The sequence below is a fragment of the Talaromyces atroroseus genome, assembly GCF_001907595.1.
Source record: "Talaromyces atroroseus strain IBT 11181 chromosome Unknown scaffold_14, whole genome shotgun sequence".
In the NCBI taxonomy this organism is placed as follows: domain Eukaryota; kingdom Fungi; phylum Ascomycota; class Eurotiomycetes; order Eurotiales; family Trichocomaceae; genus Talaromyces; species Talaromyces atroroseus.
Window position 1 is genome coordinate 26,535 of NW_017971446.1, and position 27,171 is coordinate 53,705.

At 48.5% G+C, this 27,171-nt stretch overlaps 9 protein-coding genes across 9 annotated transcripts, besides 3 other annotated features; 5 read left to right on the forward strand and 4 right to left on the reverse strand.

The window, feature by feature from the left end:
* Positions 1–552: 552 nt before the first annotated feature.
* UA08_08373 (hypothetical protein) lies at positions 553–1,621 on the forward strand (the record flags this gene model as incomplete). The annotated part of the gene is made up of 2 exons (XM_020263365.1): positions 553–578; positions 640–1,621. 2 exons carry the CDS (start codon positions 553–555, stop codon positions 1,619–1,621), a joined length of 1,008 nt encoding a protein of 335 aa, XP_020116461.1.
* Positions 1,622–1,887: 266 nt separating this feature from the next.
* Positions 1,888–2,916, reverse strand: UA08_08374 (3-methyl-2-oxobutanoate hydroxymethyltransferase; the record flags this gene model as incomplete). Its single annotated transcript, XM_020263376.1, has 2 exons — positions 1,888–2,508; positions 2,659–2,916. 2 exons carry the CDS (start codon positions 2,914–2,916, stop codon positions 1,888–1,890), a joined length of 879 nt encoding a protein of 292 aa, XP_020116462.1.
* Positions 2,917–3,805: 889 nt separating this feature from the next.
* On the reverse strand, positions 3,806–5,935 carry UA08_08375 (hypothetical protein; the record flags this gene model as incomplete). The annotated part of the gene is made up of 3 exons (XM_020263387.1): positions 3,806–3,913; positions 3,985–5,328; positions 5,420–5,935. 3 exons carry the CDS (start codon positions 5,933–5,935, stop codon positions 3,806–3,808), a joined length of 1,968 nt encoding a protein of 655 aa, XP_020116463.1.
* Positions 5,936–6,745: 810 nt separating this feature from the next.
* On the reverse strand, positions 6,746–8,877 carry UA08_08376 (hypothetical protein; the record flags this gene model as incomplete). The annotated part of the gene is made up of 11 exons (XM_020263398.1): positions 6,746–6,775; positions 6,827–6,953; positions 7,014–7,132; positions 7,188–7,409; positions 7,460–7,493; positions 7,552–7,595; positions 7,643–8,032; positions 8,089–8,216; positions 8,286–8,318; positions 8,382–8,546; positions 8,658–8,877. The coding sequence occupies 11 exons, from the start codon at positions 8,875–8,877 to the stop codon at positions 6,746–6,748; spliced, it is 1,512 nt and encodes a 503-aa protein (XP_020116464.1).
* Positions 8,878–9,328: 451 nt separating this feature from the next.
* On the forward strand, positions 9,329–10,188 carry UA08_08377 (hypothetical protein; the record flags this gene model as incomplete). The annotated part of the gene is made up of 2 exons (XM_020263409.1): positions 9,329–9,392; positions 9,455–10,188. The coding sequence occupies 2 exons, from the start codon at positions 9,329–9,331 to the stop codon at positions 10,186–10,188; spliced, it is 798 nt and encodes a 265-aa protein (XP_020116465.1).
* Positions 10,189–10,640: 452 nt separating this feature from the next.
* On the forward strand, positions 10,641–11,701 carry UA08_08378 (hypothetical protein; the record flags this gene model as incomplete). Its single annotated transcript, XM_020263420.1, has 2 exons — positions 10,641–10,965; positions 11,049–11,701. 2 exons carry the CDS (start codon positions 10,641–10,643, stop codon positions 11,699–11,701), a joined length of 978 nt encoding a protein of 325 aa, XP_020116466.1.
* A 330-nt stretch (positions 11,702–12,031) lies between these two features.
* Positions 12,032–13,615: a repeat region (Identified by RepeatMasker using a combination of RepBase library and repeat library created with RepeatScout).
* Positions 13,616–14,412: 797 nt separating this feature from the next.
* On the forward strand, positions 14,413–17,633 carry UA08_08379 (hypothetical protein; the record flags this gene model as incomplete). The annotated part of the gene is made up of 3 exons (XM_020263431.1): positions 14,413–15,254; positions 15,378–17,130; positions 17,202–17,633. 3 exons carry the CDS (start codon positions 14,413–14,415, stop codon positions 17,631–17,633), a joined length of 3,027 nt encoding a protein of 1,008 aa, XP_020116353.1.
* Positions 15,299–15,342: a repeat region (Identified by RepeatMasker using a combination of RepBase library and repeat library created with RepeatScout).
* Positions 15,756–15,870: a repeat region (Identified by RepeatMasker using a combination of RepBase library and repeat library created with RepeatScout).
* A 1,226-nt stretch (positions 17,634–18,859) lies between the features above and the next one.
* UA08_08380 (hypothetical protein) lies at positions 18,860–23,136 on the forward strand (the record flags this gene model as incomplete). The annotated part of the gene is made up of 2 exons (XM_020263442.1): positions 18,860–22,756; positions 22,813–23,136. The coding sequence occupies 2 exons, from the start codon at positions 18,860–18,862 to the stop codon at positions 23,134–23,136; spliced, it is 4,221 nt and encodes a 1,406-aa protein (XP_020116352.1).
* Positions 23,137–23,573: 437 nt separating this feature from the next.
* Positions 23,574–26,618, reverse strand: UA08_08381 (hypothetical protein; the record flags this gene model as incomplete). The annotated part of the gene is made up of 3 exons (XM_020263453.1): positions 23,574–23,979; positions 24,034–25,049; positions 25,104–26,618. 3 exons carry the CDS (start codon positions 26,616–26,618, stop codon positions 23,574–23,576), a joined length of 2,937 nt encoding a protein of 978 aa, XP_020116351.1.
* Positions 26,619–27,171: the final 553 nt, after the last annotated feature.

The window sequence follows — 27,171 nt, forward strand, 5'->3', positions numbered from 1 at the left end:
CACGAGAGCAGGTTGCGGTCGGTAAGAAAATATCTCCGAAACAATCAGACACGAGCGGAGGGTGAAAAAAAAAAGAAAGTCTCCCAAGCCGAGCCGCTCTCAAAGCCGAATCATTTCATCGCTTAACAAAAAGGAATGTATGGGTATCGCTAATATGTCTGTTTATTCATTCATTGTACATGGCGTGGTGGTTGTTGCTGGGAGATGACGTTGCGGCAGTTGCACTGCTGCCGCGTGGCTGCCTCAGGAATCGGAATGGCACGTGCTCTGCGTTTGGCTGCCTTAGGAATATGCAAATGCTACCAGATACAGCCAGAACTTCCACTGCCGAAACTATTACAAGGATAATAATTCTTGTTCCATCCATCAATGCAACTGCTTCTACAGACTCTGTTTGGAGGGCGTATAAGCATATTCTATCATTTCTATGCCCACCCCTCCTAGTCCCGAAAAGGCAAAGCGTGTCGTTCTCTAAATTTATTTGCGTCTGGAATTCTACACTTCACAAGGACTGTCGGATCAAACGATATATTCACACAGCATCGACAACTGATGTTTGAACTACCAGAAGCCAAGCGGTATTGTTTATATAATGCCCTCTGCATAACCCCACTTTTCTAACGAATAACCGATCCTTAGAATCCGTCGCGATGAAATACTTTCACCGTCTTCATCAATCGGGAGCTCACCAGAGACAGTTCCGGTTGTTGACGATGAAGATGCACGTGCCAGACTTGGAAGGATTTTGGCCTTTGACACATTCACGCCAGACACGAATCATATTGGAAAAGGAAGAAGGAATGCCAACGCCAACGATGACACAGTAACAGCAGCGGCAGTGGCTCATGATAATCGGGATGATCAAGACGACAATGATGAGCAGGAGTTTGAATTCCGTCTATTTAGTACTGCGCCTAATAAAAAGAGTGCGGATGCGGCGACTGTGAATGCAAACACAAGTGCCGAGAAAGACGTGACCAATAAAAGGATTGATGCCAGAGCAGAAGCTGATGACGGCATCAAGACCCAGAAGCTTAAGATTCGACTCCGATCGCCCACGCCAAACGATAACAACAATGCCCTTTCCCTAGAAGATGGCCGCTTCGTCGTTCCATTTCGAGGATGGGACTATTATTTCACAACACCGGAACTTATGAATATATCACCCGCACGCGACGGAACTCGGTCACTAGAGATGGAAGAGGTAGGAAGCAAGCGAAAACAGTTCGAAAGTATCGCTGTAACGGGTGGCGAGGTACTCCATTGGGCTCAGACAGCAAAGACACCAGGCTGCCATTTGCCGTGGCGTGTGATGCATCTAAAGCAAGAGCACAGCAGAGTACGAGGAGCAGTCGGAATAGTTGAAGATCAAGAGAAGATCAAGTCGAAGAAACCGGGAAAGAAACGCCGCATCATCTTGCGTACCCGTGCCGCTGCTCTTGCTGCTGCGGCGGCGACGGCAAATATGACTGAGGCGGAGAAGCGGAATAAAAAGAATCGAGAAAAGAAAGTGAGGAAACGGCAAAGAGAAAGGGAGAGGAAGGCCGCCTTGGCTGCTTCTACAGGAGGTGCTGTTGTTCCTGATGTAGAGCATGCTTCTGTCGGTGATTCTTCGGATTGATTTGTTAGGACGGATATGTTTGCCCTTTTCTTCTCTTTTCTTTTTCTTTCGCCCTTATTACATACTCGATGTCTACGGAGAGAAGATTCGCCGAAGAATAAGCAACTTCGGCATAATTCAAGCTTTTGTCTATTCGTCAAAATATGTATACACGTGTATATGTATGAACGTTGTTTGGTATGGTACGCTATGATGCAAGGTCATCGAAAAGGACAGATATGCAAAAGGCGTCATTACAAAATAGACTAACCCATCGACGTAGATAATTATTTAGAGTCATGTTCATCTACGAGTCTCTGAAACTCAGCGACATGCTCCCCATCAATCGCATATGTATGCTCCTTTGCAGGGTACTGTCTGCTTTTAACTTCGGCACGATATTGATCGATCCCCTGCTTAGCCTCAGCCCAAACATTGGCAAACTTCTTGACGAATTTCGGGAGATGGCGGCCTGGCGCAAAGTTACCCGTCATGTCCACCTGCACCAGGACTTGACCAGAGCACCCATGGCCGGCACCAATGCCAATAGTGGGGATGCGTAACTTCTTGGTGATTATGGCTGCAATCTCGGCTGGGATGGCTTCAAGAACAACCATAAATGCACCAGCTTCCTGTACAGCATAGGCATCCTCTAGGAGCTTGAGCGCGCCCGCGACGGACTTGCCCTGAGCACGGAACCCTCCCAGTGCATTCTGACGTTGAGGTGTCAGGCCGATATGTGCGACAACGGGGATTCCTGCAGATGTCACCGCCTTGATGGCAGGTGCAAGGTCCACGCCTCCCTCGAGTTTGACCGCTTGAATATGTGCTTGCTTGACAAGGCGAATAGCGGATTCAACCGCCTGCTGAGGAGTCACTTCATAAGATCCCATTGGAAGATCGCCAACCTGCATTGCATACAAACAAGAAATGATTAGTACATGGTTTCTGTGTATATATGTATGCATGTATGGTGCGTGACGCCGAGCTACTGCAGTCTTCCGCTGACCGTTGAGAAAAGGAAAAGAAAATACAATCAAACGACCTAGCCAACTTACAACAAACGCCGATCTGACCGCTCTCGTCACACTGCGACAATGTAGAACCATGTCATCCAGAGTAACCGCATTTGTATCATTCATCCCCAAAGACACCATGGCCAAACTGTCACCAACGAGAACAACGTCCATTCCAGCTGCATCAGCGACAAGTGCCGAGGGGAAATCATGTGCCGTGAGCATGGCAATTGGTTCGCCCTTCCTGTACATGCTCCGCAAGGTAGTTATTGTCACGGGCTTGCGTGTCTCCTGAGACATCGCGGGTCCCATTGGAGCGTGAGAGCTCCATCGCACTGCTGCGGCGGGGGCATGAGAAAAAGAGGCTGCTGGCAGCAGATATCTGGGTTGCCGCGTTATTCCCCCCAGGGAAGAAGGTAGTCTTCGAAACGAACGAGAGGCATTCATTTCGTGAGATGGTGTAGCAAGGGCAAATAATGGAAGATTTAAAATGTACCAGTATGGACAGTATGATGTCACCCGTAGAGAAGCTGCGACAGTCGGTGGCGTGGATTGATTACAGCACTATTTCGAGCGTTCGAAGACAAGTGGAGTTGAAGAATAAGAGAGCGCATGATGGCCAGCGTGGTATTTAAAGGGCGCGACAAAGTAGAGACGACTGCAACAGTACTGTGCTGGTATATGCGGCGTAGGATGGAGCATCTTCGGTTTTTTTTCAGTTGCCCGTTTGTCGTTCTGCTTGATGTGGACTAGCGCGGGCCTGCAGCTGCTGACCTGCCAAGCGGTCCGGACCGGAAGCGCCGAATAATCCGTGCCCTAAATAAAGTTCAGGCTGCAACGTTTGACAGGCACGCACCACCACCTCGCCTTTGGTTAAAAGAGAATCAACTCGATTTCATTGTGTATAGCTACTATAGAGAAGAAAATGGAGTATAGGAGGGTCTAAAATATGAGGAGAAAGAAGAGAAAACGCCTTGAAATGCTCATAAAATGTCCCAGCGGAATGCAAAGATGCAAATGAGTACCGCCAGTTTGAAAAGAATCGAAGTTGGAAAACAGAAAGACAGGGTAGGAAACAATCCAGTAGGATGATATTTCTGAATACAATAGCCATAGAACAGCCGACTCACTCGTACATGGCATGGCATGGCGGGACTACAATCACAAACACAACCCATCGTGTCTTCATCTAGTATGCTTCTTTCACCGGACGCTTGAGCTTCGCTAGCAAAGCATCCAACTCAGTCCAGTTAGATAACGTTGTCGCAAACTTGCGGTGCTTTCTGGTCATTGTGTGCTATCAAAGACATGCCAACGTTAGCCCCATACTACCAAAAGGTGCCCGAAAGAGAGAAAAGAAAAACATACCTCATCGAAATCATCGAATTTATCCCGGCAATTCTCGCAGTACCCTGGCTTTGGATCACGCTGTTTCTCTTTGACCGGCTTTTTCTGAGGTGCACCTCTCCGTTCGGAATTTTCGTTCGCATTTGCATTTGCTGATGTGGTGTGGCTGCCATTATCTTCGGATTGTGTTGTGTCTTCCTCCGGGACGTGACCCATCTTCTCTAATGGGCGTTTTGAGCCAGCCGGAACCCCAGATGCAACTTTCGCCATCGGAGCATCGACTGGTCTGTGCGATGAGGTATTGGTACCAGCAGTCATGCTCCCATTACTTCTCTCCAGGACTTTACGTTTCAGTTCGTGTACCTCCTTGCTCAATCCTGCCTTCGCCCCGGGAGCAGCGGCAGTTGATGAAACCATCTGCGAGCGGATCGCAGAGGTGACGTTAGATGGCTGCATCCCAGAAGCGGCTGGCTCACGTATCATCGGCCAATGTCCAATGTTGTTCAGCGGATGCTTAACTGGATGGCTTATCGGCTTCATTCGAGGCGGAACAGGTCGGGCTGGAAATGCTTTGAGAGTGTCTGTGGGCCCTGTTGGCGCAGTGGCGTTATCACCTTTCACATGAACCACTGTGTTTTCATTCTCATGTCGACCAGAATCTCCTACACACTCTTTCTGTGGTGCCTGTTCAGCATCTGCGACCGTCTCTACTTTGACGGAAGCTTCCACCGCAGCCGCATTCTTCTGCTCTTCTCTTTTCATACGCGCGAATTCTTTCTCGGACGGGCCCTCCTCAATGAAGGGGCATTTACCGAGGGGAGCGCTGCGGAATTGTGGCCAAGTTCCATCCTGTCTTTTTGCCACTTTGGGATACTCTCTCACCATAACTGGCCGCGTCTTCTCGTCTACATCGTGAACATAAATAAACGGACCCCGGAAAAGAACCAGGTCCTTCATCAGTTGAGAGGGGTCGCGATCAGACGGACCATGCAAACGTTCGTTTCGAAGAACCTGGGAAAGTTCCGTCTCTCCACGACCTTTGACATTTAAAGGACCAGTACGGCCGCCGGTAAATGTGGTAGTAGTATCTGGTTCGTGCATAGCTGCCAACATACGCTGTAGCTTCTCCATTGCCCATATCTTCATGCCCATCTGGCGTGCACGGTACAACACGTCGGTATTATTCCCTTGATCTCTTCGATTGTCGTTTCTTTCCAGGAGGACTGGATTGACCGTTTGAATTGGACCTTCAATGGAATGCTGATCATTCTCTGATATTTCAACCGGGCCGTGAACATTGACCTCAGGTATGGGACGCGAGGTGACAACATGGGTAACTGTTCGGGAGAAGAATCTCTCCTCGCGCTAGACAGACGTCATCAGTACAAATATTTCATGAAATGTTTTACGGTGAGCGGTAGCAGGTGTAGAAGGAGAAAAAGGTATTCACACTCACCGCGCCTAATGCCAGCACTTCCCTAAGGCTTCTATTACGGACGTCTGCAGGTAGACTATCAAAGTAGAATACGAATCCAGGAAAGGCCTTTCGGTAGTGTCTTTGCCATTGTCTGATATTATCCAATTTCTCCGCAGAGATTTTGTCTTGTTGTTTTGAAGCTCTGGCTTGTTGTTGTTGTTGTTGTTGTTGTTGTTGTTGTTGTGTGAGTCCGTCTTCTTGATCCCTCGCTGCCATCAACCGTTTCTCAAATGGAGTTGCCTGAGCAAGTCGAGGCCGCCGGGAAAATAGCTTGTTCTCTTCGGCTATAGTCATTTGGGGAACAGGCTTCGGTATAGCGACACCCAGGGCCATGTCTTCGTGGCCCACGACTTGTCTTTTTGGGGGAGGTTGACCGAAAGCCAGGTCCATTTGGGACTTCGGGCGAGCCCGCTTGACAGCAGCTGAGTTACTCACCCGGTGAGGAGAATTGGCGGCATTGGGAACGTTGGCGAGGGGTGGTCGTCGTGAAGACATGGCGAACGAAGTCTGCGGAGAAGGTGGTACAAATACTGCTGCCATATGGTAAGGAGTAGATTCCGGTGGCAGATAAAGATAGCAAGCAGGAAAAGAGAAAGGCACTCCAAACGAGGGAGGGGTGCCCTTCACTGGCACCAGAGGAGCACGCGATGTACCACACGCCCTCCAAGGATCAATGAGAATCTAGTGAACCATCATGTAAAGACGACGAGACAATTGACAGGGTTGGTCCGTAGTCGACAGTCTGCTAGTGCTCGAGGAGAGGGATGTAAATTGCTGTCCAGTGTGTGTAGGCAGAGAGCCTGGCAGAGCAAGCTGTGTGGTTGGCGAGGGAAGAGAGATCTGAGGGAGCGGGAAGGCAAGCTTGTTGTTGGTGGAGCCTCCGCGAGTTGTTTTGGCAGAAAAGCCTTAGGCCGCCCAGACAATCAACCAACCATAGCGCGACTAGCCCGGTACCCTCAACAACACATTCCAACATCAGCCGCGTCGTTTGCAACGCAACGACAAAATGAGATCTTACGTGTTGGTAATTGCAATGGCAATGGAGACGGCGGCCTGTTCTCTCACACGAAGTGCCGCGTAATCTCGTTCTAATACGTCGAACGCGTCACACTACTAGCGGTGTCAATCAGATCTCTTCAGATAGCTTTCAACCAGTATTCGATTACAAACGAACAACATCGGGTGCATATCACATGCAATAGATTACACGGTGTCTGATATATATACAGTTGTAGAGAGGTGGGTATCATTCAAGGCCCTCTTTGCTCTTCCTTTCTCCTTTTTCTTGGGTGTATGGCATGTTGTCTACGGCCGCAGTGCCTCGATGTCATCGATCTAGCCGTTGTCAGCGCCTGATATTTGCTCGTCAGGAAAACGTAGAAATACCTCTTTTACGGCCTCTGTTGTGAGCACAATTGGATTTTCATCGCCCACACAGACACTGTCTTCAATGCGAATACCAATGCCGCGGAAATGCTCCGGCCACCGTTCGTCGTCAGGGACATAGAGACCACTATCGAATATTAGCTCCCTTACACCCTCCCGGTTCAGATTATAATAAATTGGAACATACGGCTCAATGGTAATACATTGTCCTGCCTTCAGAATAACATTTCTTGGGTAACCAGCACAGTCATGCACGTCGAGGCCGACATAGTGGCCCAGGTGATGCGGGAATAGGGTCCTTATGGCCTGTTATAATGTTAGCGGGTGCGCATTCCATGATCAGTGTCTGGTTTCGTCATACATCACCAGAGACATCGAAATTTAACTGTTGCAGTTGGTCCTTGAGACTCTGTTCTGCAATCCCGTGAAGACGGTCGAGGGATAAACCTGCACTTTCGCGAGAAAGGGCCACGCAACTTCTATGGACATTTAAAACGGCTGCATACAGGTCCCGCTGCGGTCCACTAAATTTGCCGTTCACGGGCCATGTCCTCGTTATATCTGAAATATAGCCGCCGTATTCCTGCCGCATTTATTAGGTACGAAGCCGGTATAACAAAGGACAATACATACGCCGCCTCCGTCCACAAGCACAAGCTCTCCATCGCTATTGATATAAGTTAGCGTGTATTCAATCGCCGTATGCGTGAAATAGTACCACTTACCGCAAAATGTCATCGTTCCGAGTATAGTGGATGCTGAGGGCGTTCTGTCTTCGGTCAGCAACTAGTCCCGAGGGTTGGTTTTATCACATACCCGTCCTCCTCCAACAACAGGAACGAAAGCACTGCCACTACAGCCGTTCACCTGGAATTGATACTGCAGAAATGAGGACAAGTCCTTTTCAGTGGTGAAGTGCTGGCGCATTGAATCTGTGAATGCTCGTCCTGAGGCTCGTCCAGCTTGTCGCAGATTTACTACCTCACTCTCACTCTTGAACGTCCTCAATTCATTCAATATTGGGCGAAGAGGTCTGACTTTATGCTCTTTAATGACTTTCTGTATCTCGGACTGTGTTTCGCTGCCGTATAGATAGCGAGATATCGAGGAACCTGCTGGAGTGAGAGATCTTATGTCTGTATATATCTCCGTTGTCTCTGACAAAATTGGGAGTATAAGCTCCTTAATCCGTTCAATGTCACCGGTCTATGGCCCATCATTAATGCTGCCCTGGTTACATGTATGGATAAGTTGTTACTTACTTCGTCCGCATTGAACACATCCATTGCAGCCTGAGTGCCCGATCGAGCACCTTCCCACAGTTCTATTTTGGGGTCCTTCTCTCGCACGTACAGATGAAAAAGATGATTATCTCCAGACCCATCGTTGACTTTTTGTTTCCATATTACCATCAATCAGCATACGTCAGAACATCCATATACCATCATCGTCTACTCACTTATAATAGCCAGTGCGCCCGGTTCATTGAAACCTATCATCCCAAATCTTAGATTTATAATCACTTGGTTTCTTCGTAAGAGCTTGACGTGCATACCCGTGAGGTAGAAAAAGTTTGAGTCTTGGCGGTATTCGTAGAAAACGCCGGAAGCGCGATATTTCACGTCGGCCGCTGCCACAATGGCAATTGCATTCTTAGGCAATCGATTGGCGAGTCTTGAACGGCGGTGAGCGTATTCTTGGGCGGTGATTCCTGGTGTTACTACCTTCACTCTCAGCATATGGCAGTCTCAGAAAAAAAGAAAAAAGAAAAAAAAGAGGGCGTGGAGAATGACAAATAGAAATAGCCACGGGGCCAGATACTCAAACGTACATTCGCCAGGCTCTAGTAAGTGAGGATGGGTTTCATGTAGAGGCTGGCCGAATTGCAGCTCCGCGGCGGAGATTGAGGCATACGTCCTGCTGGATCGCAGGAAGCTCCAAACGCGAGCATAAGAACGATTCGACGGCGATGGGCGGAAGCGAATGCTGCCAGGCCGAATGTGAGATATAGCATGCCGACGCCAATGCAGATGCGGCGTGCGTTTTAACATGTTGGGTGATTATGGAACAGGAAGAAAGTAGATGCGCAAACAGTTGCCTCTCACGGACTTTCCAATGGGCTCAGCACTGTCAAGCGCCTGCCGCTAGGCCCCTTTAGGCAGTCAAATGCTATCGAGTAATCACACCGACGCTGATTGGCCAATCTGGTCTCCATTGTCCGTTAATGCCGCAGTTACAGTTCGGCGCTGCGGGCCAATCAGAAGCAGGCAGCCCCCAAGCCAATACATCTCAATGGGAAGGCTTCACTTCATGTTGTTTTGTAGTATAATCGGGAGTCATACCTGGGGAACTGTCGTTGCTAAGGCTTGCGTGAGGTATAAATACTGATGGACACTCCAACGACTTCTCTATCTTTTCAGCACTGATCCTGACACCCAGTCAAGCAATATATACATATATATTCACCCATAGTTATCTACTTTTTGTTTACTCAGCGCGACCATGGGCCGAACACTAACCTATCCAAAAAAGAGCCTGAATACGGTCAAGCGTTATGCTCATCGAGGTATATACATATTCACAGACCGCTATAGCGTCCGCTAACTCATATATTCCACCCCGTACTAGCAACGTACGATGTCAAGGCTATTCACTCCATCATCAACGACAGTCGAGTGCTGCATGTCTCGTTCAGCCCGGGACCAGAGGACCTGTTTCCGACCACCATACCCATGATTGGACAGATGGGATCTTTTGAGTACCCTTCCGCCGACCTAGGCGAGCCCTTGGACTGCTACATCCACGGCTATGTTAGTGCTCGTTTGGCGAATCTTGCACGCAGCTCCGAGCAAGGGCTGCCCGTCTGCATTTCAGCCTCGAAGGTCGACGGACTGGTGCTCTCACTCACCCCCTTTAACCACAGCTACAATTATCGCTCGGCTGTCCTGCATGGCTACGCCCAGTTGGTTACCGATGATGAAGAAAAATTATGGGCTCTGAAGTTAATCACTGATTCCGTCGTTCCAACCCGATGGGACAACAGCCGCACTCCACCAGATAAAGGTGAAATCGCCGCGACTTCGATCTTGAAAGTCAAGATTGTTGCAGGGAGCGGCAAGATTCGGGATGGCGGCGCTTCGGACGAGAAGAAGGACTATGGAAATGAAGAGGTGGTCACTCGCGTTTGGACAGGTGTTGTCCCTGTATACGAGGTGCTCGGCGATCCAATTCCGAATCCTGACAACAAAGTAGAGGCTGTCCCAGAGTATATCAAGTCCTACGTTGATGAGTACGGCAAGCAGAGCCAGCAGTATGCATTGGGAGCTGTGGGTGCTAAACTACCAGAAGAGGAGCAGCATTGATGAAGCAAAATTGTTGGAATTTTGAGTGTTGGAGATATTAAATATTGATGTGTATTTACCGAAGTGATGTTTGACGCGGGGTGCGGGGAAATAACAAGCAGGCTAACGCGCCTGAGGCATCTACTGATCCGTAATCTCTGTGACTCGCTTCACAATTGACAAGCCCTTCGCTGCATTCTTTCATGCAATTCTGTGCGATCGTTTAATAGCCAGGCAGTCGAAAGTCTCTTGGTTTTTTCCCCATCTGAGAATACCCACACGAGGAATCGGGTAGTCGAGCACTAAGAGGAAAGTCGTACAACAACCACCCCTCTTCTTCCCATCTCTGTACACTGAGATGCCGAGCAGGATATAGTAGCATTCGACAAATGCTGCCTCGTTTGCCATCGCGATAAAGAAGCCAGCATTGAGCCAGTTAACCAAACTTCAGATTGACGCCACCGGTCGAAGCCATGCCCCCAATCCCCGCAGCGGATCTCCAGTCTTTCGCTGAGTATCTCCAGCGGAGCACAAGAATCCTGGCTCTGCTCGGTGCTGGGCTGTCGGCGTCATCTGGCCTTCCGACGTTTAGAGGTGCCGGTGGCTTGTGGAGAACCTTTGATGCTATGTCACTCGCAACGCCTGAAGCATTTGAGGAGAATCCAAGCTTGGTGTGGCAGTTCTATAGCTACCGGAGGCATATGGCCTTGCAAGCCGAACCAAACCGGGCACATTATGCTCTCGCTCAACTTGCAAAAAAGAACAAAGATTTTGTAACATTGAGTCAAAATGTGGACGGTCAGTATGTTTTTGTGCACCGGGTTTTGCTCTGAGCCTGTTCTTTTCCTACCTGAACCTCCTTTTGACACGTTACAATGTAGGATTATCGCCGAGAGCAGAGCACTCAGCCGAGCAACTACACCTGCTTCACGGCTCCTTGTTTGACTTCCGATGCACTTCTTTCTACTGCAATTACTCAATAAAGAATGACTTTACAGACCCGCTTGTCCCAGCCCTCGCAATTCCAACTCAAAGCGTAAGACCCGAACCATCAAAAGACAACAAGACTGGTGAAGAAGCAACCAGGACGATGTATGAAGCAATGGCATCGGCCCAGAACGACCAGGAACTAGCAAAGGAGGAATTGGATATATCAGACCCCTTCGTTCCGCTACCGACTCTGCAGGTAGAAGACTTGCCGCAATGTCCCGAGTGCGGAGGATTGCTTCGGCCGGGAGTCGTTTGGTTTGGCGAAAGCCTACCTGCGCACACTCTCAGGGCAATCGATGAGTGGATAGAATCGTCGCCCCGAATAGACTTGATGCTGGTCATAGGCACTAGTTCCAAGGTGTGGCCTGCTGCTGGGTATGTTGACATTGCACGTGAAAAGGGTGCTCGCATTGCAGTTGTCAACATGGACCGTAATGACGCTCCCGGAGGGGTTTATGGACTGGAACCAGGTGATTGGTTTTTTGAAGGTGATGCCAGTGAGATAGTGCCAGAGTTGCTCAGAAGTCTAACTGGCGAAGTCTAGAATGGCGTATACATGGTATGCTTTCATCGTTGCTTGTCTTCCAACTTGACAGCGTTTGACGATTGGTATTGTGGCATTTGCATGGCCCTTTTTCTTTTATATATTTTGCGGTATTGAGTCACCGAGTTTGGAAGTATACAATAACGGACGAAGTCATAATAATGATTAACTAACTTAGCAATGAATGAATTAAAAGTAAAATGATACGTTAGCGCCAGGCGTTGCTGTGGCACCCCGCAGCCAAGCAATCCATCCGCTACAGTCCCTCACCGCCACCTGCCGCACGATTTCTCAAAACTATACTAATTTTATATGTTCGAATAACTTCACCAAAATGGCTCCAATCGATGAGGCAGTGGCATATTTGAGATCGCTAGATTCTGGCGAAAAGATCAATATTACTAAAGCTGCAAAAATGTATGGCGTTGGGCGTTCCACGCTGTCAAGAAGATTTCATGTGATTCAGCATTCGCGCAATGCGCAGTACGACAACCAGCGATGATTAAATAAGCAGCAATCTACTGAGCTTATAAAATGGATTAATACGTTGACGGAGCGTGGTATTCCACCTACGTTAGCAATGCTCAATAATTTTGCGAAAGAACTGTCTGGAAAAGAACCTGGCAAGAACTGGGTTACGCGCTGGATCAAGGCTCATTCTGATCAACTGATCTTGCGTTATTCTTTAGGCCTTGACGTGCAAAGAAAAAAAGGCAGATTCGGCGCTCAAATATTCGTTATATTTCGAACTTTTAGCCCAGAAGATTGAGAAATATAACCTTAAACCGGAACAAATCTACAATATGGATGAGAAAGGCTTTATGATTGGAATCACGTCAAGATCAAAAAGAGTCTTTTCTCGGCGTCAATATGAACAAGGAGGGCTTAAGCAGCATATTCAGGATGGAAATCGAGAGTGGATTACAACTATTGCTTGCATCTGTGCTGATAAAACGATGCTTCCTCCAGGCCTAATCTATATGGCCAAATCCAGCAATCTTCAAGAATCTTGGCTTGATGATTTTAATCTTATAGAGCATACTTGCTTCTTTACGGCTTCAGAAAGCGGTTGGACGAATGAGGAACTAGGATTCCAATGGCTCGTTCGAATATTTGATCAAGAAACTAGAAAAAAGGCAGGACGAGGATATCGACTCTTGATTCTTGATGGCCATGGCTCATATCTCAATATGAAGTTTATAAACTATTGCCATTCGAATAGGATTCTATTAGGAATCTTTCCGGCTCATGCAACGCATACTTTGCAGCCTCTCGACGTGTCTCTATTCGCGCCCTTATCGCGGGCCTATTCCAACGAATTGGAACAGTTTATATATCAAAGTCAAGGATACAGTCGTCTAAGAAAACAGGACTTTTTTCGGCTCTTTTGGAGTAGTTGGAATACATCTTTTACGCCTCAAAATATTGAATCTGGCTTTAAGAATACTGGTTTATGCCCATTCAATCCGGAGATCATTTTACAACGTTTTATGAAGAAACTGGAAAGCAGGCCATCATCTAGTGAATCCTCAGTTTCAATACTCAAAGCAGAAGATTGGAGACGCATTCGATCGCTTCTAAAAGAAGTAGTTGTTGATTTTTATGATCAAAAGGCTGAGAAGCTCAACGGTACGATGATGTCTCTTGCAACTGAGAATACTCTGCTTAAAATGCGTTGTGAGGGCCTAGAAAGAGCTCTTATTAATGAGCAAAAGCGTTATAATTGGAGGAAGCCTTTACTACTTACTCTTCCTAACGAGAACGATGGTGGTGTGATATTTTTTAGTCCTCAAAAAGTTCAGCAAGCACGCGATCTTCAAGTTCAAAAAGATCAAGAGATTCTTGACGCGCAGGTTCAAAAAGAGGATAAAAAGCTTCAAAAACAGCTTATAAAGGAGGAAAAAGAGCGCTTGAAGGCTGAGAAAGCTGAGATTCGCAAAAAATCGAGAAAAATCCGTCAAAATGTGGCAGCAGAAAAGCAACGCCCCAAAGCCGAGAAAAATCTTACACGTCAGCTTAATCGTCAGCTTCAAAATGATATAGAATCGATTCCGCGGACTCCATGAAGCAAAAGAACCTTTTTCCAGGAAATTTTATCAAGATTGAAGCTTCTAAGGCCTCTGAGCATGCTGATGAGCCTATTCCGACAACAAATCGTCGCGGTCGCCAAATACGCCTTCCAGTACGTTTTCGCGACTAATTGATTCGCTTAATAGATTCTCCATGACCGATTCACTACTACTCCATAGATTTTCTAATTATTTAATATTATATGGTGTTGAAAAGCTTCAAATTATTATATTGTATATACTCATAAAATCGTGCGGCAGGTGGTAGCGTGCGGCAGGCGGTGAAGGACTGTATCGATAACAATCAGAAAATTAGGGCGCTGTCTCTCTAAACACCAAGCAACATCCTTGGTTGCCGTGTTGCTGGCTCGAAGTGCGCGTGTTTATGCAAGTGCCTTAAGCACAAGTGGTTTTCTCTCCCTTGCTCGCTCAAAAGCCTGACCGATTGCACTCCAACAAGCGGACAGCCAACTTCCCCCCAAGTGAGGGGCAAGAACAACGAGGAGGCACACCTGGGAACAGAAAACACCGGTTCATTCGTGTGAGTTTTCTCTCCCTTACGTATATATAACACAAATACCGTCCTAATAATCGATGATCTAGGTTGTCTTTTCTAGACTTTTGGGACTCAATATACGGACAATGGTACACGAGGTAAACCCTCCAAAGGGGCCGCTGTCCTCGTGGAAATCAAACGAACAGAAACAAGATATCCCGTCCACCAATCCAGAGTTTGGCAAGACGACTCCTTTACGGTCGATTCAATCGAAATCGCAAGTTCCTTTCAATATTCCCAAGAACAACCGTCCCCGTGCCGAGCATCACCGTCCTCCAAGCCGCGTGCCGTCCCAGCCATCGGATGGATCGGATCTCCCTAAAAAGAGCACATCAAAGCAACCATTTGATCCGTTCAAGCCGGTCATTCCATCTACCTATACAACCCAGCGATCTCTCGCGTCTTTCAGGGGAGATGACCATGTCGTCGAAATACCGCGTCCGTCACAATTCACGTGGACCACGAAGCAGGCACCGCCTGCTGTTTTTTCATCGAAGCCTTCAGCACCTCCAGCAAAAATGTCAAACTCCTCCAAGACATTACAGAAGTTCATGGATCTCACAGGCAATGAAGACGGATTTTCGAGTAACTTTGCACTTCGGTCTACTCAGCGAGAAGAATTCGGATCTGCAAATACATATTCCTATATCGACTCAGTCAAGGCACAGGAAGACATAAAGGCTCTGCTAGAAGGTGCCTTTGAAGATGAGGAAGATAAGCCTAGAACGAGAGCTAGGAAGAAGAAGGTCGAGGCAGATATCAATGACTTGGCTGCTAAGTTTCAACAAGTTTCCGTTGACTCAAAACACGAGGATGAGAACAAGGAAGTTGAACAAGAAGATGAGGATGAGGAGGAAATCGATGATGGCACCAGAGAGGGACTTAAAATCAAATTACTGCCACATCAAATTGAAGGTGTCTCTTGGATGTGTGACAAGGAAAACGGGCAAAGGAAAACACGAGGCATTTTACCAAAGGGGGGCATTCTTGCGGATGATATGGGACTAGGAAAGACCATCCAGTCCATCGCGTTAATACTCACAAATCCTAGACCTTCCGATCAGACAAAGCTTAAAGACGGCGAGAGAAAAGATTCTAGGAGACAATTGCCAGAAGGAGTGGGCAAAGGCACACTAATTGTCGCCCCTCTCGCACTGATCAAGCAATGGGAGTCGGAGATCGAAGACAAGATTGAAAAATCCCATCGACTCAGAGTATGTGTCTATCACGGAACTGGACGGGCCAAACACAGCGCCGATTTGAAGGACTTTGACGTAGTCATCACAACATATGGCACACTCAGTTCAGAACATGCGGCTTCAGGGAAAGGACAAGGTGGTTGTTTCAATGTTCACTGGTATCGTATCATCCTCGATGAAGCTCATACGATCAAGAATAGAAATGCCAAAGCGACACAGGCGGCTTGTGCTTTGGATGCGCAATACAGATGGTGCCTCACGGGCACACCATTGCAAAATAATCTGGATGAATTACAAAGTCTGATCAAATTTCTGCGCATTCAGCCTTACGACGAACTAAGCTCATGGAGAGAGCAAATCACTCAGCCTCTCAACAATGGACGCGGCGGTCTCGCTATCCAACGCCTGCAGGTGTACTTGAAAGCTTTCATGAAGCGACGAACTAAAGATGTCTTGAGACTGAACAATAATCTGGAACCCGAAGAGGGAAGAGCGGAAGATGGCAGCAAACAAGAATCTTCGACCGGCTTCCAGATCGTCAAGCGTGAAGTCATCAAGATTGAAACCGAATTTACCGAAGCAGAGAATGACTTTTACCAGCGGTTAGAGCAACGAACAGATAGAAGATTGTCCCAAATGATGGGGGGATCTAAACTTGATTACGCAAGTGCATTGGTCATGTTGCTCCGGCTCCGTCAAGCGTGCAACCACCCAGACCTCGTCAAAAGCGACCTAGCTGAAGACAAGGATATTTTGCTAAACAACGACGGCAAACAATCCAAGGCTTCGAAACAGGACGAGGATCTCGACAAAATGGCGGATCTTTTTGGTGGCCTTAGTGTTGTCAGCAAGAAATGCGACATTTGCCAGGTAGATCTGACGGTTGCGGAATCTAAAACAGGAGCTAGCAGGTGCAGCGAATGCGCGGACTTGGGAGTTGATCTGAAAACGACCAAGAAAAAGAGGCGCAACACTGACAGAAAGCCGAAAGTCATAAACCATACCTCCGAGGCCCGCGAGGCTCGTGCCCGAAGAAACCGACGAGTCATTGAAGATAGCAGTGATGAGGATGAAAACGATGGAGACTGGGTTGTTCCTAGGAATCAGAGACCGTCGTCACTGTATCTAGGCAAAGCCGGAGGCTCTAATGATGAGGACGCCGAGGGCGGAGAATGGATCGGGTCCGAGGACTCTGACACCGAAGACGACGCAAATGAGGTCGTCAGCGTTTTGAGCTCAACCGAATCTGCTGACGAGGATGATGACGGCGAAGGGGAAGACGATGGCGGACTCGAAATGGCTCCGTCGACCAAGATCCGAGCCTTGATGCGAATCCTAAGAAAAGAGGCACCGGAATATAAATTCATTGTCTTTTCGGTATTCACGACAATGCTTGACAAAATCGAACCTTTTCTGAAACACGCAAATCTCGGTTATGCCCGTTACGATGGAAGCATGAGAAATGATCTTCGAGAGGCCAGTCTCAACCAGCTACGAAGCCGCTCTAGCACGCGAATTCTGTTATGTAGTTTGCGCGCGGGGTCATTGGGTCTCAATCTGACTGCTGCCAGTCGAGTAGTTATTTTGGAGCCATTCTGGAATCCGGTAAGTCTTGTAGTCTACTGTTTCCAAAAAAAAAAAAGAAAAAAGCATTATCACTGACCGGACTCGTCTAGTTCGTGGAAGAACAAGCAATCGACCGCGTCCATCGACTCAACCAAACGATTGATGTGAAAATCTACAAAATCACGATCAAGAATAGTGTCGAAGAGCGAATTCTAGATCTTCAGGAAAGGAAACGCGAACTCGCTAATGCCACTATCGAAGGCAAAATGGCTGCTGGCAAGCTCGGGTTGCGTGACATGATGGCGCTCTTTGGCCGTGATGCAGAATCGCGATTCGACGATGAGCGGGATGCACCCGACCTTACGCAGAAGACGAAATTGCTTGTTTCTAAAGACGATGGGTATGAAGAATACAGTTCTTCGCGGACCGGCGATGTCTGGTCGTTGGCTTCCAGCCAGCCCAGTTCCCAGGACAGAAGACGGAGACAGGCTCAGAAGCCCGTTCGAGGGGACGATTCGATATACGGGCGGCGCTGGGATTGAATGATTAACTGTTCGCTTTTTTCAATTTTTTATTCATTGCGGGTGGCCTGGTAGTAGGTAGATTTGCGGTATTTACAGGTAAACAAACATCATGGATAGTGACTGACATCGGCTCGGCGCTTCGGGGTTACTGTACCTTTTTCCTTGTGACTACTTAACAACTAACTAGAATAATGAATGTATACGAGAATGAGAAAAACCAATCAGAACCTGCAGGTCATGTGACACTACTCCGAACACTTCAAGCTGTGATTGGCTGGAAATAAAAAGGAATCTGCCCCGCTATCACACATAGGGGGCTCTATGATTGGCTGGCCCCACCTCGGGCGGCACACTCAATCTTGTTTCGATGCACGCTAACTTTATCCAACCGGCTCTAACTCAAAATTAAGCATGGACACTGGACAGATATGTTAATAATGGTGAGCAGTGAACTGACCACTGAGAGTCCGGGCAAATGCGGTCACGTGCCCTGCTCCGGGGCATGCCATTGAGAACAAAATCTCCCCGCTATTGCTGATTGCTGTCCTTCCCTAACGACGAGAGGCTGGTAAACCCGTACAAGCGAGCAACAAACAGTATAGATATATATATGCATACTTAATGTATTCGTATGTGTGTGTGTGTGGCTCCGTATTCTGTACCTAGCTGCCAGATGTAGGAACCAAAGTATGGAGTCCGCCGGGGAAATTGCCGCCGCTGCTTCCTTCCTCCACCACACTAACTATATTAACTAACCTCCCCTCTCTAATTCCAACTGTCGCCATTTCCTCTGACCAGAGGCACTGGCCTTGACTGCTTGCCTCTTCTTTTTCCGCTGAGAAAACAACTCTCCTTGTGCGACATACCGCATTCTTTTGCCCTGTCTGCGAGCCCCCGCGGCGTCGTTTGTGAGGGGCGCTCCACTAAGAAATAATCATTACTTAATCCGGTGACTTCAGCGACATCGACTTTTATTTTTGACGCCCTTCCTTCTGTTTCTCGGAGAATAGCCCCGACGGTCTGATTAACGCGACGCAGATAACGTGTACGAGCTTCATTCCTTGTGTGTATCCTTTGCGAAACGTCGCCGATTCACGCTTGACTGGATGTGCTGAAAAATTTCTTATCGGAGTATCCCCCCCCCGCCACCATACCTCATGCCTAGCTAGTTCGCTTTCTCGCTCAAGCCTGCTCTTTATACCAATACCTCCTATATATCCTCAAACAGTCAGATCGCCTGACCAATGGCGTTTCCACCATCCCACAGCCCTCCCACCACCAGGGATTATCCCACTCCAGCTGCACCTCCAGATTTTCCCACCACAACGTCGGACTCGCCATCTGATCCTAGCCAACCTCTGCCTGCTTTCCTGAGCCCCCACTTTCCTGACCTCAGTTCCGACGAGCCAGACCGCGTGTTTCCCATTAGGTCCGTCATCTCTGTTGACCCGACGGCTTCGACCGCTTCAACCACTCAGGCGGCGCCCCCGCAATGGCAGCAACAACCTCCTAGGTCATCGTCTCCCATAAAGGAAGGCGCGCGTGAATACTCTATTATTGACCAGACGACATGGGATGCTTCGAGGGGGCAAGAAGAGCATACACGGACGTATGAGGGCTCGCCTCCTGAGTCGGCAGGCGCGGTGGGTATAGTCGAGGACAACAAGGAAATATGGAAGAGCGCACGGCATCCCGTGATCGAGAGTATCTCGGGCGACGGGAATAGTAGCTTCACGTCAAGCACTGATGGTGGCGTCCCCGTTTCCAGGGATGATCCTCCGCGAAGCACAGCGGTGGCGCACGGCGAACCAGATTTGGTCACTTCTCGATTTCAACATGTTGTTACCGAGGCGGGCCATGCTATCATAACAGGACGCGACGGTGACAATTTTCAATACTGTGAAGATGAGCCGATCCATATTCCGGGTGCCGTACAAAGTTTCGGCGTCCTGATTGCACTGGAAGAGGAAAGAGAAGGGAAGCTGGTTGTCCGAATTGTTAGCGAGAATTCGGCGGCTTTGTTAGGCTACACGCCGAAGCAACTTTTTGCTCTGGAGAGTTTCACTGATATACTCACCGAAGAACAAGAGGATAACCTTCTCGACCACGTTGATTTCATCAGAGACGAATCGTGCGACCCAAGAGTTCATGGACCTGAGGTTTTTATAGTGTCCATTGCAAACCCAGAGGGTGAAACTAGGAAGTTTTGGTGTGCGATGCATGTGAATGATGCAAATAACAACCTCATCGTTTGTGAGTTCGAATTTGAGGATGATCAAATCTTTCCGTTGAATGTCTCGGGACAAACCACCCCCGAGGAGCCCTCTGATACCTTAGGAATTGATCCAACACCTGAAGAACTTGCGGCTAGTACGGTCAACATGAGTCGTCCTCTAAGAGTTCTGCGGAATGCTCGAAGGCGCAAGGGTGAAGCCGCAGCTATGAAGGTTTTCAATATTTTGTCGCAAATTCAAGAGCAACTCTCGGCCGCCCCAACACTGGATATGCTTCTGAACACGGCAACAGGGTTGGTGAAAGAACTCACTGGTTTTCATCGTGTCATGATTTATCAGTTCGACAGCAGCTGGAATGGGTTGGTCGTCGCCGAACTCGTAGATCCTCGAGCCACCAAAGATCTTTACAAAGGGTTACATTTTCCGGCGTCTGATATTCCAAGACAGGCCAGGGAGTTGTACAAAATCAATAAGGTCAGGTTGCTATATGATCGCGATATGAGCACTGCGCGTCTTGTGTGCCGAGCCGTGAAAGATCTTGAGACACCTTTAGATATGACACATGCATACTTGAGAGCAATGTCTCCCATTCATATCAAGTATTTGGCTCACATGGATGTACGCGCCTCGATGTCTATCAGTGTGACCGCTTTCAACGAGTTGTGGGGCCTAATATCTTGTCATTCGTACGGAGGGCTGGGCATGAGAGTATCCTTTCCAATACGCAAAATGTGTCGCTTGATCGGTGACACTGTTTCTCGCAACATTGAGAGACTGTCCTATACATCCCGTCTACAGGCCCGAAAATTGATCAACACCGTTCCCACGGAAGCGAATCCTTCAGGTTACATCATCGCCTCGTCCGATGATCTTCTGAAGCTGTTCGATGCGGATTATGGCGCCCTTTCAATCCGTGATGAGACTAAACTTCTGGGTCGTTTAACTCATACGCCAGAAATCTTAGCTCTACTGGAATACCTCAAATTGCGCCAGCTTAATTCCGTACTTGCATCTCAGGATGTGATCAAGGACTTCCCTGACCTACGCTATCCTCCCGGCTTCAAGCATATTTCGGGCTTGCTCTATGTACCTCTCTCTGCTGGAGGTCGGGACTTCATTGTATTCTTCAGACGTGGGCAGTTGACAGAAATCAAGTGGGCGGGCAACCCGTATGAAAAAGAAATGAAAAGAGGGACGGCTGCCTATCTAGAACCTCGCAAGAGCTTCCAGACTTGGCGTGAAACTGTTTTGAGTCGCTCGCGAGAGTGGACAGAAACAGACATTGAGACTGCGGCAGTTCTTTGCCTCGTCTATGGAAAATTCATTGAAGTGTGGCGTCAAAAAGAGGCGGCTATGCAGAGCACTCAACTAACCAAACTCTTATTGGCCAATTCAGCTCACGAAGTCCGAACTCCTCTGAATGCTATTGTCAATTACTTAGAGATAGCTTTGGAAGGGTCCTTGGATGCTGAAACTCGCGATAATCTTGCCCGATCTCATTCTGCATCCAAGTCTTTAATTTACGTTATCAATGACTTGCTCGATTTAACCAACACTGAAAAGGGACAGAATCTTATCAAAGACGAGGTGTTTGATATCCATGATACTTTCAGAGAGGCCACAGAGATGTTTGAAGGCGAGGCCAAACGGAAAAACGTCACGTACAGCTGTAATGTATCTCCGGGCCTTCCCAAGTCTGTTCTTGGCGACCAGCGCCGAGTTCGCCAGGTCATAGTCAACTTAATTTCGAATGCTATCCAGCATACTGAATCTGGACACATATACGTCGATATATGGCGTAATGCGGCTCAACCTGATCACCATGGGTCAATGGAGATCGAATTGGCTGTCCACGACACTGGCTCAGGGATGTCGCCGACTACGGTCGACGCACTCTTTCGAGATTTGGAGCAAGTGTCCTCTGAAGAAGAGAACTACTACTACGACAAAGACGACGGGAATCACGAAGCGGAAGGAAGTGGTGGCAATCGTGTTTTGGGCCTTGGTTTAGCTTTGGTCGCTCGTATTATCCGTAACATGCATGGACAATTGAGCGTGAAGTCGGAAGAAGGAAAGGGCAGTCGCTTCAAGATTATGCTTAGGTTCCCCGTGCCTACGGATGAATCGAGGTCTGCTGGTGCGGAAGTAGCAGGTCCAGAAGCTGCAGACAACCCGACCACGCCGCCGTTGACAGAGGGGGAGGTCATGCTGGTTGATAGCAACACACGTCCCAAGAGCAGCCAGCGACGACATAGCGCAGAGAGTAATCGAAGTGGTGGCAGTTTTGGCAGTTCTCGTAGTGGTCGAAGCGAAGCCGATCGTCTCATCAGCGCGATACAAGAACCGACTTTTGTTAACACCCGAGCCGAGTCGCCAGAACTGAAAAAGCCGGAGCCTCCCAGCCCTGATGCTGCAAGAAAAACTCTCGATGTTAGCCCACCGACACGATCAGCATCCAGTTCGTCAAAAGAAAATGCACCAGTTCTTCTTGGTCTTCCTCAACAGACCGACCTGCGTCCCATGATGCCCCTTGGTTCCCCTCCTCTTCCTGGACAAGAAGCAGTCACAGATTCGGGCATACCATTGAGAGCTCTGAGAGTAGACGAAACACAGGTCGAAAGACCGCCTTCACCCCCACAGCTTGCTCGACAAAGGTCGACGTCCGTGGCTATAATGTCCGATACTTCTCACACAGGGATCACATCACCAGTTGCAGGATCAGAGCTATCTCTGCTTGATTCTCTACATGTGCTTGTTGCCGAAGATGATCCGGTGAACAGCAAAATTGTGCAGAAGCGGCTCGAAAGATGTGGACATACGGTACACTTGACTGTGAATGGAGAAGAATGTGCCCTTGCATACCGTGCTAACTCAAAGGCATTTGATGCGATTCTGATGGATATTCAGGTTTGTATAACACAGATACTATAAAGCTAGAGTTGAGATGCTAACGACTACTGTAGATGCCTATCGTGGACGGTATGGATGCGACGAAGATGATTCGAGAATTTGAACAATCTTACCCTGACTACACCATGTCTGACAAGGCCAAGCCACTCGGGCGAGTCCCAATATTTGCGGTGTCAGCATCACTCGTGGAAAAAGATGCGCAGAAGTATGTTGACACTGGATTTGATGGATACATTATGAAGCCAATTGACTTTCGACGTGTCAATTCTGTTCTCTCCGGGCTGCAGGCTGACACTGAGAGAGAGGCACTTACATACGTACCAGGGAATTGGGAAATTGGTGGCTGGTTTGAGCGAGCGAGCAAGGATGACCAATAACTAACCAACTACCCACCTTATGTCGCGGTATGACACGGCCCCAGCTTTGCTTTCCCTCCACCTAGCGCTTAATAGACCATACGCAGGTCATGATGGGAAGGCTCTTTTCCCATAGAGAGGAAGTGACAGGAGACGGATTTCAGTTTTGATTACGTTTGATTTTTGAGCATACACTGTAAAGTATACGAAGTTATGAGTGTGTGTATATTTACATATAGATACTTTATTATACCAATTGTACATATAGAACACGAAAAGACATTGAAATGATCCATACATTCATCACTATCTAGGTAGATGATTTATATGCTGGTTAGTATCTGTTGCTAGCCAGTAGTGAAGGGGAGTTGATTGCTAACAAGTAATGATGGATAGATGTCGGATATATATAGCTTTCCCTCGCTAAAACGCAAGTATATAAATCAGAAAAAAAAAGGCTAATAAGACTCAGGCAAATCCCCGAAACTCGGCACACTATCCGAGCACGTAAAATTGGGCTGATAAGCCAACTGAGGCATGAACCCATTGGCTCTGGCCTGCTTATAGCTCCACTGAGGCGCCGACTCGGTTTCCCAGGTCCAATAAAACCAGCCTAGCGCTGTTTCAAATGCAGAGAATTGTGCCTCTGCATAGGTTTGCAGCCACAACTTGTATTCGTCGCTGTAGTCTGAAACGGCGGTGTTGGCGTTGGTGCAGCTGCAGGCGTCGCTTTTAAGGTAGCAGTCTGGTGTTGAACTGCCGTCTAAAGTGCCCTCCCAGCGGGTGCCGGTGTTGATGTCGTTGAGGTAAGTGGCACAGTCGGTGTCGGATTGTGAGAATTCGCCGCAGATTGTTGGGCCCCAGCTAGTTTTCTGTTAGTTGTTGTGATATTTGAGCGAAGAAGACAAAGGGACATACCCTTGAGAAGTACTATTGACCTTCTGAATCATGGGCAACCACGAGTCACATATCAGACTGATCTTGGCCGTGTGGTTCAGGTCGATTTCATTGATATTGAAGATTGTATACTGATGCGTGTCCAGCAGCAAGTTGGACGGCACATCGCCCTTCATCATGTACTCCCATTTATCGAGGTTCAGGAACCCGTCACCCATGGCTATCTTGGCCTTGATTCCGTTCGCTTGTATAACTTCAGTAGCGTTAACAGTCCAGTTGAGGACTGTCGATATGTCGAGGTCCAGCATAAGCGGCTCATTGGCCAAGCCATATATAGCGATGATGTTTTCGTAGCGCGGCTGCGCAAAGAATTGCGAGAGTTGGTTGTGAACGTCGATCGCACGCTGGCCGTTGAGCATCCCGTCTGTCCCATTCAGCCATCTGATCAGTCCCTGCCGGCCGCTGTGGTTGTATCCATTTTGACTTCCCGGCAGACCGTGTAGGTCGAGATTGACGCGCAGGCCGTATTTTCGGCAGTACTCAATCGCGCGTAAGAGATATCGCCAGGAGATTTGCTTGACATATGGATCGCCATCATATGTGGTTACTGCCCAATACGAATACTGGATACGGACGTGGTCGAGTCCAGCAGCCGCAATCTCGGCAAAGTCTTCTTCCTGGATAAATGTGGTGTAGTGTTGTTCCATGGTGTTTGCTGCGTCTGATCCGAGTTTCTGGCTCAGTGTGTATTCGTCGACGATACCGTCGACACTAGAGTACCCAGAGAAAAGGGACGGTGTGATGAATGGTTCGATGGATAGCCATCCCCCAAGATTCACACCGCGAATCGGCCTTGTTCCGTAGGGGAAAGTCTCATTTAGACGTGGCACATTGCTGTTTGGCTGTGCAGTGTCATCCCATGTTGAGTTGAGTCCCATTATCGGCAAGCCGCCAACTGTTTCGTTTGTATATGTGAGATTGAAGTCCCGCGTATCGTACCATGTGAATGGATCGAGGTATGTTCCTTTGGCAGAAGCCTAAGCCCAGCGTTAACGCATTCATATACTCAGATGGGCGGCCAATAGACTTACCGGAATGCTATCCTCCGAAATGGTTGAAAGACTAGCATTGTATGCGCCATAGGATGAGCTGCTACTGCTGCTACTAGATGATGATGCGCCAGTTCTGTTCTTCCTAGACTCGACTATTGCAACGGGAATGGCAATTGCGAGGATCACCGCGATGACTCCGGCGATTATCCAGGTCTTCTTCCTTCTCCAGAACGGCATGTAATTGTAGTCGTCGTTAGGATCCTTGAGATCGTGACTGTACAAGGAGCCATCTCCTCCATTGCCGCCGTTATCATTACCATGACCGTCGATATCGTCATAAGCCACATTAGCAGCGTCAGCGTCAGCAGCATCAACTATTTCATTACGACGACCGCGACGTCGCCAGAAGAACAGCTTGTGACTCCGTCCTTCTTCCATCACGGCGCCGGATACAAGCCGGCGCTTCTGGTCTCGTCGGGCGGCCACAAGGTCGACATCGTTATCATCATCATACAATTCCCTTGGTTGATCCAATTGTTCTTGTCGTGGTGGTGGTGGTTGACGTCGACGTTGCCTTTTTTTTTCTACCCGAATAGCACCCCGGGGAGTATCGCGAACGAGGCCATCATCCTCATGGAAAACGTCGTCTTCTGCGACAGCAATGTCTCGCGCCCTTTGACGACGTCGCTCTCTCCGGTCTTGCTCCTTCCGTTCCCGCTCCTCGTCTTCATAGGCTTCCCCCCCTTGAGCATCTGTCCTCATTCTCTCTCTTTCGTAATGATCGTTCAACTTAGCCAATGCATCCGCACTGAGAAGCTGGGAAGCACTATTCGCTGAGTCGGTACTCGTATGTTTTGGTGCTGCGGCATACTCCCGATCTCGATCTCGACGATCTCGTTCTCTACGGCGCTGTTGTCTGCGTAGCTCGCGGTCTTGATCGCGTTCTAGCTCCCGATTCCGCTCTCTATCTGGACCCCTGATAGAATCTTTATCTGTTCCTTCGTCATACTTATGACGCTGCCTCCGTTCCCTTAGGGGACTTCCATCTCGAGGAGCACGACTTGTATTCCTCCTATATCCTTCACGATCGAGCCTCTTCTTAGGTGACGTTGCAGGCGACTCTTTCGCTTTGGGCGTTCTCTCCCTTGCCCTCGTTCTCCTACTATAGTCCTCTTCTCCCCTTTCTTTGGCCGGCCGCACTCGCCGCGTTGTCGGTGTACGCGGCTCATCGTGCTGTGACGAATCCCGTCTCTGTCTCGCTTTGCTGCGTCTGTGGCTTTCTTCTTCTTCCTCTTCCTCCACTTCTACCTCGTAATACCCACGCGCACGCGCATCGTCCCTTGACGATTGTCCGCGTTCACGTCGTGCCGAACGGTATTCCTGCCGTCTGTAGTCATCGTTGTCGTTGTCATTGTCATCGTCGTAGGAAAACTGCGGCTCGCCTTTATTCAGTCGCCGATGGCGCGAGTAATAGTAATCGTCGTTGTGGTTGTTGGTGTCACGCTCGCGATCGCGATAGTAGTTGCGATCTCGGGTGCGTGAACGACTCGGCATTTATGGGTATGGCTGGCTGGGGATTTGTCGCGTGGCGTGTGGAATGTGGAATCAGTCATGCAACGCAATCCATAAGGTTCAGCATACAGAGAGCAGATCCTGAAGGTGTTACTATGTATGAAGTGCGTAGTGGTAACTTAATTGGAGGGTGTCGCCTGGTCGGAGTAAACAGACGCGTGTCTTGCCTGTGGACCCCGTGACTGCCTGTCTACGCAGAGGACATGTCGACTTCGTTTGGCCTTTCCTTTCTTTTCCCTTCCTGCTCTCTCGGTCTTCCATTCCACTGAGTCTGCGAATCTTAACTTCCCAAGACGAGCTTGCCAAGCTACTAGAAGCTCGACTGGCTGTGTTGGTTGCTGGGACAACGGCCAAAGTGTGTCAACTTCTTCTGAAATCGAACTGGTCTAAGGATTTCTATTAACTACCACACTGACTACACAAGACCGGATGCCCAACGCTCATAAAAGTACAAGGATGAAGGAAAAGAGAGGAAAGGAAATAAATCACATCAAGGAGGGCCAGGGATGAACAGCTCGGGGTATGCAAAGAAGAT